Below are 10,162 nucleotides of genomic sequence, written 5' to 3' on the forward strand. Positions count from 1 at the left end.
AATAATATTAATATAATAATAATAATTTCGTGATTTATCTTGAAAGAATCGTAAATTGCAACCCCTAATTTTCGGATATCCCTCGAAACTGAAATGTACCGCAGACATGAGGTCAAAAAAGATGGAGGCACCACATCTGCCCATTTGCTTTCTTTCATTCATCTCTGAGCGACATTTTAGAACCTCTTCGGAATTTGGTGTCCTTTCCGGAGTGACATTTCAAACCACCGAATAATAATTCAGAGGCGGGACCTTTCAGACAGAGGCGTAACTCTGGAACTCTACTATATACACCGAACACTATTGGAAGGTTGATGATGATGCTGCTCGCTAATTTCGTTCTCAAGGTCTGTGAGCGCTCTCCACACTTCCGCATGCCAGGTGATGTGGTACCGAGTAGGAGGAGATCGCGCTTCCTTTAAAGGTTTTATTTCGATCCGAATGCGTAAACAGGTTGGGTAAAAATTTACAAGATTTGAAAGGTCACAATCATCAAATAATTACGGTGTGAATGGTTAAAGTGGCCGTGCGTTTAAATGCTACATATATATACTATTCCCTTCTGATTAACTAACCGATAATTATTCTTTTTTGTTCCAAAGTAAATGTGTTGACTTATTTTTTAATAGATGGAGGCGTAAACAGGTTGGGTAAAAATTCACAATATTTGAAAGGTCACACTCATCGAATAATTACGATGTGAATGGTTAAAGTGGCCGTGCGTTTAAATGCTACATATATATACTATACCCTTCTGATTATCTAACCGATAATTATTCTTTTTTGTTCCAAGATAAATGTGTTAACTTATTTTATAATAGATGGAGGCGCAAATAGATTTGGTAAAAATTCACAAGATTTGAAAGGTTACAATCATCAAATATTTACAATCTGAATGGTCAAAGTGGCTGTGCGTTTAAATGCTAGATATATGCTTAAAAAATCACAGTAGATGCACGTGACTTCATAAATAAGCGAATTCCACAGGAAAATGATAGTCAGAAATCCAAGCGCTTTCGTCTTTACTCAGACATTGTCAAGGAGTTAATGAAGTACAATTGGAGAGAAAGGTCTCAGGTACAACACAAGATCAAGAATACCAGATGGTTAATTGTCAAAAGGGTAAAAATTAAAAGAGATAATCCAGGATTATCGGATATCACACGGTCACAAACCTAAACAGATTGACCCTAACCGAAATTACAAAGTTTCTTTACAGTCCAAAACATGTAAAAACTGAATATATTAATTTTGTTGCTTATATTTATCTACAACTTTTTTCATTATGAAAGAATCAAGTTTAAATAAACCAAGACTTAAATTGAGAACATTTCTATTATTTGACTTGATGAAACAAGATTCAATGATATTCCTTTTAACTGTGTCATTACATGGGATTAAGGCTCTTGCTCGACTCCAGTTAATAGGATGGTCTAAATCTCTCATATGTACGAATAATGCATTCGATATTTGCCCAGTTCTCACAGAATATTGATGTTGTTTGAGACGTTGTGAAAGAGATTTACCGGTCTGTTCGTAATAGACTTTATCACACTTTTTGCAAGGAATTTCATATATGCAGCCTGGAAGATCTTTAGGAGAATTTTTGATTACTAAACTCTTGACATTAATATTACTGAAAACAACATTTATGTTAAAAGCTTTAAAATTCTAGGAATAACTAAAAACCTTTCATCATAAGGTAATTTTAGAATGTTATGCTTACTAAATTGAAGTTTGTCATTAGTTGAATAAGATGTTTTTCTAGCTCTTTTCCATGCCACATCTACAAAAGTCCTTGGGTATTTAAGTTTCATTGCAATATCATAAATAGTTTTAATTTCAGCATCAATAACCTGCGGGCTACAGACACGTAAAGCCCTTAGAAACATCCCAGAAAAAACAGAGAATTTAACATTTTGATGGTGATTGGAGTAGTAATGAACAAAAGAGGCAAAGTTAGTTGATTTTCGAAAGACTGAGAAGGCGAAATTTCTATCATTTCTATGGACAGTTAGGTCACGAAAATTCAAATTACAATTTCTTTCTTCCTCTACAGTAAATTTTATAGAAGGGACTAAATTATTGAGATTATTAAGGAATTCCTGGAGATTTTCGTGAACTGGCCAAATACAGAAGATATCATCCACATATCTAAACCAAATAACATTTTGGGCAAAATTCTTGGTAAGAATTTTGTCTAAAAAAATTCCATGTAAAAATTATTGCTAAGGACAGGAGATAAGGGATTACCCATAGCCATGCCAAACTTTTGTACAAAAAATTCCCCATTAAAACAAAATTTACTATCTTTGATACATAACCTTATGAGACTAGTGAGGTTTGCCACACTTAAGGGAATGTCATGACGTTCTAATTCCTCCAAATATTCAAGTAAGTCATCTACAGGCACTTTTGTAAATAAAGAGACAACATCAAAACTAATTTTGATGTTGTTTCTGTATTTACTCCAATCACCATCAAAATGTTAAATTCTCTGTTTTTTTCTGGATGTCTAATGCTTTACGTGTCTGTAGCCCGCAGTTTATTGACGCTGAAATTAAAACTATTTATGATATTGCAATGAAACTTAAATACCCAAGGACTTTTGTAGATGTGGCATGGAAAAGAGCTAGAAAAACATTTTATTCAACTAATGACAAACTTGAATTTAGTAGGCATAACATTCTAAAATTACCCTATGATGAAAGGTTTTTAGATATTCCTAGAATTTTAAAGCTTTTAAACATAAATGTTGTTTTCAGTTATATTAATGTCAAGAGTTTAGTAATCAAAAATTCTCCTAAAGATCTTCCAGGCTGCATATATGAAATTTCCTTGCAAAAAGTGTTGATAAAGTTCATTACGGACAGGGGGACCGGTTAAAATCTCTTTCAAAACAACGTCTCAAACAACATCAATATTCTGTGAGAACTGGGCAAATATCGAATGCATTATTCGTACATATGAGAGATTTAGACCATCCTATTAACTGGAGTCAAGCAAGAGCCTTAATCCCATGTAATGACACAGTTAAAAGGAATATCACTGAATCTTGTTTCATCAAGTCAAATAATAGAAATGTTCTCAATTTAAGTCTTGGTTTATTTAAACTTGATTCTTTCATAATGAAAAAAGTTGTAGATAAATATAAGCAACAAAATTAATATATTCAGTTTTTACATGTTTTGGACTGTAAAGAAACTTTGTAATTTTGGTTAGGGTCAATCTGTTTAGGTTTGTGACCGTGTGATATCCGATAATCCTAGATTATCTCTTTTAATACCCTTTTGACAATTAACCATTTGGTTTTTTTTATCTTATGTTGTACCTGAGACCTTTCTCTCCAATTGTACTTCATTAACTCCTTGACAATGCCTGAGTAAAGACGAAAGCGCTTGGATTTCTGACTATCATTTTCCTGTGGAATTCGCTTATGCTACATATATATTATTTATACCCTTCTGATTATCTACATATATTCTTTTTTGTTCCAAGATAAATAAGGTGTTGACTTATCTATATAGATATATATGTATATATATCTATATATATATATATATCTTATATATATATATATATATATCTATATATATATAATATATCTTATATATATTCTATATCTATATATATATATATATATATATATATATATATATATATTATATTATCTAGATATTATATATAAATATAGATATATATATATATATCTGATATATATAGATATATATATATATATATATATTATATATATGATATATATATATATATATATATTATATATATATATATATATATATATATATATCTAAAGATATATATATATATATATATATCTATATATCTATATATTATCTAGCTATATATATATATATATATATATAATATATATCTTATATATATATATATTATATATAATAATCTATATATATCTCTATATATATTATATATCTAGTATATATCTATCATATATATATATATATATATAATTATCTATATATAGATATCTATATATATATATATATATATATTATATATATAATATATATTATATAGATATATATATATATAGATATCTATATATATATATATATATATATATATATATATTATCTATATATATATATATATCTTATATATATATAAATTATATTGTATCTATATTTATATTTATATAGTAGATATATATAAATATATATATATATGTATATATATATATAATATTATAATGTTAATATATTATGATATTATTATCGATATCTATATATGATATATATATCTCTGCTATTATTATATTATAGATACTATTATTATATAATTTCTATAATTATATTATATCTATAGATCTTCTAATATATCTATCTATATCTATATATATTTATCTATATATAGTTATCTATAGATCTATATATATATCTATTATCTAGATATTCATAAATCTCTATATGTTGTTTATTATTATATATATATATTATATATCGATATATATAAATAATATATATCTATATATACTATATATCTAGCTATATAGATATATATATATATATTAGTAATCTATCCATAATAATCTATTATATATATCTATAGATAAATCTATATATATATCTATATAGATATATATATATATTATAGATATATACTATATATATATATATATAGCTCATATATATATAGATATATATTAGATATCTATATGATATCTATATATGTATATCATATATATATATATAATATCTATAGCTATATATTCTATTCTTATCTATATATAGTGTTATATACTATTATTATATATATATATATATATATATATCTTATAGATTTATAGAGATTATTTATAATATCATTTATATATCTATATTTATATTATAGATATATTTTATATTCTTCTAGATATATATATATATATCTATATATATATATATATATATATATGTATCCTATATATACTTATATATTTATTATCTTATAAACGATATATATATCTTATATCTATATATTATATATATATATATATATATATAAATATATATATATGTGTGTGTGTGTGTGTGTGTGTGTGTGTGTGTTGTGTGTGTGTATCCTTATCTAACAGATAATTATTCCTGTTCATACAGATGGAGGGCAAATAACGACAAATAGAAAAGTAAATGTCTCAGAATCTTATTCATGAAGTTTAGGGACATCAGAAAGGACAGGTTGCAGAGTGATATATTTTTGGATTAAATATCCCCCCCCCAACCGGCCCCCCCCACCTCCATCCACTTCGTCTGCTGTTCGTATTTGGTCCAGACACAGAGTTATGATATAAGCATCCAGAAAGGGTCAGAAAACGAGAGAGGAGGAGATAAAAACGGTAAAGAGAGAGAGAGAGAGAGAGAGAGAGAGAGCGAGAGAGAGAGAGAGAGAGAGAGAGAGGCTGACTGAGAGAGTCAGAGACAGACATGAATCTGATAAGGGAACAAGAATAAACAAAGGTGTTATATTAAATCCAACGTAAGAGTTTCTGTGCATTTAAGAATTTCCACAGTTCAGTGGCGGACGAGTTGTCATTTATTTAGTCCATAAACTTCACGTAGTTTATAAACTTTATGTAGTGAAATGCCACAGCCCACCATTTACAGCACTCACTTCTGGGTGTGTGTAAGTTCGTCCTGCATAATTCAAATCTGGTAGAACTCTAGCGAAGCGATATGGCTTTCGTTTATTTTTAAACTTTATATTGGCAGGAATTAGTCAGCACTGACTCTCTCTCTCTCTCTCTCTCTCTCTCTCTCTCTCTCTCTCTCTCTCTCTCTCTTTCTTCTATCGATGAATTTCTTTGACGCTTAAAATTTCTTAAACAAAAATTTAATATCATAACTGCAACTTTTCAAATAGAGAAACATCTCAATATATATATATATATATATATATATTCTATATATATATATAATATTATATATATATATATATATATATAATATCATATATATATATATATTATATATATAATTATAAATAAATAAATCAAATCAAATGAAAATCAACAGTAAGATTTACGTATAAATTAATAAGACTTTAAAAAAAACAATAGGAAAATGAAGAACAGAACAGCGTCAGTAATGTTCCAGAATTTCGTGCAAGAAATCAAACATTTGTTGTCCGAACTTAGTTAGGTAAACAATTTAACGCCGACGCACTTTTCTGAAAAAAAAAAAAAAAAAAAAATAGCTAAGCGTCCATTAAAGAGAGTATGTTAAAGAGCTGGTCCCATTAAATTAGAGTTTGTTAATATATATATATATATATATATATATATATATATATATATATATATATATATATATATATATATATATAGTCTTTATATATATTCTTTCACGTGAAGTTTATCGTATTGCATACAGTGTTCTCTTAGTGCTGTGGTAAGAGATCTTATCTTGCAAACGTAATGGTACCGAGTTCGGTTCTAAAACTAGACGAGAATTTATCATCCACTTCCTTCTCTTTATCCTTACTTTCATAGACCTTCCTCTCACTTCTACCGTCAGTCCATCTATAAAAACATTAAAAAACAGTGGAAAAATCACGTTCATTCCTAGATTCATTTTTAAATAACTTTAGCTTTCTCACTTGTATCGTCAGTCCATCTATAAAAACATTGAAAAAACAGTGAAAAAATCACTTGCATTCATAGATTCGTTTTTAAATAACTTTAGGTTTCTGACTTCTACCGTCAGTCAATCTATATTATTAAAAAAAACTGGAAAAATCACGTGCATTCATAGATTCGTTTTTAAATAACTTTAGGTTTCTGACTTCTACCGTCAGTCAATCTATAAAAATATTAAAAAAAAACAGTGGAAAAATCACGTGCATTCGTAGATTCATTTTTAAATAACTTTAGCTTTCTCACTTTTATCGTCAGTCCCTCTATAAAAACATTGAAAAAACAGTGAAAAAAATCACATACATTTGTAGATTCATTTTGGAACAACCTTAGTTAGCTCTATAAGTCTACTACACTACCTTCAGTTTATCGTGAAGAATTTATAATTACATTCACCTTGTGACATCCTGATATCTTCTAAACTCTCCATTTTACAACAATAATAATTTCATCTTGTAATCTCTCTCAGTTACAATTTTCTTTTAATATATTTCAATTTTCCTCGATTTTGTGCATTGATAAATACTGCAATGTATGTCAGATTTATGAATTTAAAAAAAAATGAAATGAAACCATTGCAGAGGATTTAATTGAACAGATTATTTTGAATATATTGAATGACAGAAAATAAAATAGACCAAATTTTACATTTTATTATTTGACCATGCAACACCTTGCAGATTTTAAATAAAGCAAAATACAAGGCTTGCTTTTACATTGCTTGTTGCTTTTTACTGTTGATATAACTGCCATTGAGACTTATTGCCACTTATATTGTGTTACCTCGTTGTTAGGTTCGTAGACTGGTCTAGTCTTGTTCTTTTTGCTTTGAGATGATAATAATAAATAATCTTAGATGATACCTCCATATTGGCCATATTTAATGTTTCCATGTGTCCATTTGTTACCATTCAAAGAGGTAAATACATAATCATCTTAGAAATAAAAGTAATTCAGTGTTTCAAGTCAGTTTTATCCAAAATTCATTTTTAGTCTCTCTATCCTCTGATTAGAATATTAGACTCCAAAGACTAATACACAGATAGAAGCCTCTTTTAACAGATGATCAACGTTTTAGAAACAGTATTCAGACCAATTGGTTCCCTAGCAACGGGACCTACAGCTTATTGTGAGATCCGAACCACGTTGTATCGAGGAATTAAATTCTACTCACCAGAAACGAATTCCTCTTGATACGTTGGCAGAGCGGGGTATCGAACTCGGGACTACCGAATCGGTAGGCGAGCATGTAAACCACTCGTCCAACGAGGAAATTATGACGGTTAATCACCAAGAATATATTTATATATATGATAAATACTATGTTCCATTCAACATTCATTCATTTGGGCTAAATTTACTTTATGAGTGAGAAATCTTTACTTATTTATTATAAGTAGCTTTATTCTGATATATAGTTTTGTCGCTTTTGTAGTTTCTACAGATCTTTGTAGAATTTAAACAAACCTTCAGATCTTCCTTGTTACATAGGTACAACCATTACTTTAGAGTTGCTATTGTAGTGGTGGTCGAAGTACTGGTAGTGGTAGGGGTGGTGGTAGATGTGGATTCTGTAGTGGTTGTAGGAGTGGTTGTACTGGTTGTTGTAGGAGTAGTGGTAGACGTCGAAGTAGTGGTAGTTGTAGGAGTAGTTGTAGTGGTAGATTCTGTAGTGGTTGTAGGAGTTGAGGTAGTGGTAGGAGTAGTAGTAGTAGTGGTTGTAGGAATAGTAGTAGTGGTTGTAGGAGTGGAGGTACTGGTTGTTGTAGGGGTAGTGGTAGATGTCGATGTGCTTGTGGTGGTAGGAGTAGTTGTAGATTCTGTAGTGGTTGTAGGAGTTGAGGTAGTGGTAGTGGTAGGAGTAGTAGTAGTAGTGGTTGTAGGAGTGGAGGTACTGGTTGTTGTTGGGGTAGTGGTAGATGTCGAAGTGCTGGTTGTAGTGGTAGGAGTAGTGGTAGATGTCGAAGGGCTGGTGGTGGTAGGAGTAGTTGTAGTTGTAGGAGTGGATGTACTGGTAGTTGTAGGGGTAGTGGTAGATGTCGAAGTGCTGGTTGTAGTGGTAGGAGTAGTGGTAGATGTGGAATATGTAGTGGTTGTAGGAGTGGATGTACTGGTAGTTGTAGGGGTAGTGGTAGATGTCGATGTGCTGGTGGTGGTAGGAGTAGTTGTAGATTCTGTAATGGTTGTAGGAGTTGAGGTAGTGGTAGGAGTAGTAGTAGTAGTGGTTGTAGGAATAGTAGTAGTGGTTGTAGGAGTGGAGGTACTGGTGGTTGTAGGGTTAGTGGTAGATGTTGAAGTGCTGGTAGATGTAGCAGTAGATTCTGTAGTGGTTGTAGGAGTGGAGGTACTGGTAGTGGGAAGGGTAGTGGTAGTTGTAGATTCTGCAGTGGTCATGGATGGAGTGGTACTAGTAGTTGTGGAATCAATGATAGAAGCAAATGTCGTAGTGGTGGACGTATTTGGTACTGGTACCTGTTGTAGAACGGTGGTAGAAGTGGACTAGTACCTGTAGTAGGTAGGGGTGTGATGGAAGTATGGTACTTGTAGTGGTTAGGTGTGGAAAGTTACTAGTACCTTGTAGGGTAGGTGTGGAAAGTACAAAAGTGTACTGTCGATAATTTGTAGGGTAGGGAAAGTGGAAGAATAAGTGGGAAAGGTAATACAGTGTAGGTGGTTATTTGGAATATTTAGTAGTGGTAGGTGTGGAAGTACTGGTACTCGTAGTGGTAGAAGGTATAGAAGTACTGGTACTTGTAAGTGGTAGTGTTGGAAGACTGTGTTATTAATAAGGTTTAAAAGGTAGGAAAGTGGGAAGTACTGGTACTTGTAGTGGTAGAAGTGTGGAAGTACTAGTACTGTGTATTAGAAAGGCGGTGAATGTAAGTAATGGTATTTTGTAAGTGGAAAGGTGTGGAGGTACTGGTACTTGTAATGGTAGAAGGTGTGGAAGTACTGGTACTTGAAGTGGTAGAAGGGGTGGAAGTACTGGTATTTGTAGTATTAGAAAGTATGGAAGTACTGGTACTTGTAGTGGTAGAAGGGGTGGAAGTACTAGTACTTGTAGTGGTAGGTGTGGAAGTACTGGTACTTGTAGTGGTAGAAGGGGTGGAAGTACTAGTACTTGTAATGGTAGGTGTGGAAGTACTGGTACTTGTAGTATTAGAAGGTGTAGAAGTACTGGTACTTGTGGTATTAGAAGGGTATTAGAAGTGGAGGGTACTGGGTTTTCTTGTAGTGGGTAGTGGTGTAGAAGTACTGGTACTTGTAGTGGTAGGTGTAGAAGTACTGGTACTTGTAGTGGTAGGTGTAGAAGTACTGGTACTTGAAGTGGTAGAAGGTATAGAAGTACTGGTACTCGTAGTGGTAGAAGTTGTGGAAGTACTGGTACTTGTAGTGGTAGTTGATGTATCGTTTTTGGTAGGGATAGCTGATGTAGAGGTACTGATATTGGCAGGGGCAGTTGTAGAGTTGACTGATAAAGTAGTGGTGGATGCAGAGGTGGTTTTGGCGTCG

At 31.2% G+C, this 10,162-nt stretch overlaps 1 protein-coding gene across 1 annotated transcript; it reads right to left on the reverse strand.

The window, feature by feature from the left end:
- Positions 1–7,360: 7,360 nt before the first annotated feature.
- LOC135213396 (uncharacterized) lies at positions 7,361–9,059 on the reverse strand. Its single transcript, XM_064247372.1, has one exon. The coding sequence runs from the start codon at positions 9,041–9,043 to the stop codon at positions 8,150–8,152; it is 894 nt and encodes a 297-aa protein (XP_064103442.1). The 5' UTR covers positions 9,044–9,059; the 3' UTR covers positions 7,361–8,149.
- Positions 9,060–10,162: the final 1,103 nt, after the last annotated feature.

The sequence above is a fragment of the Macrobrachium nipponense genome, chromosome 42 (genome assembly GCF_015104395.2).
Source record: "Macrobrachium nipponense isolate FS-2020 chromosome 42, ASM1510439v2, whole genome shotgun sequence".
Lineage (NCBI taxonomy): Eukaryota > Metazoa > Arthropoda > Malacostraca > Decapoda > Palaemonidae > Macrobrachium > Macrobrachium nipponense.

Excerpts from the sequence above, each read along its gene's own strand:
- LOC135213396 (XM_064247372.1), bottom strand. The coding sequence starts at position 9,043 with ATGACCACTGCAGAATCTACAACTACCACTACCCTTCCCACTACCAGT.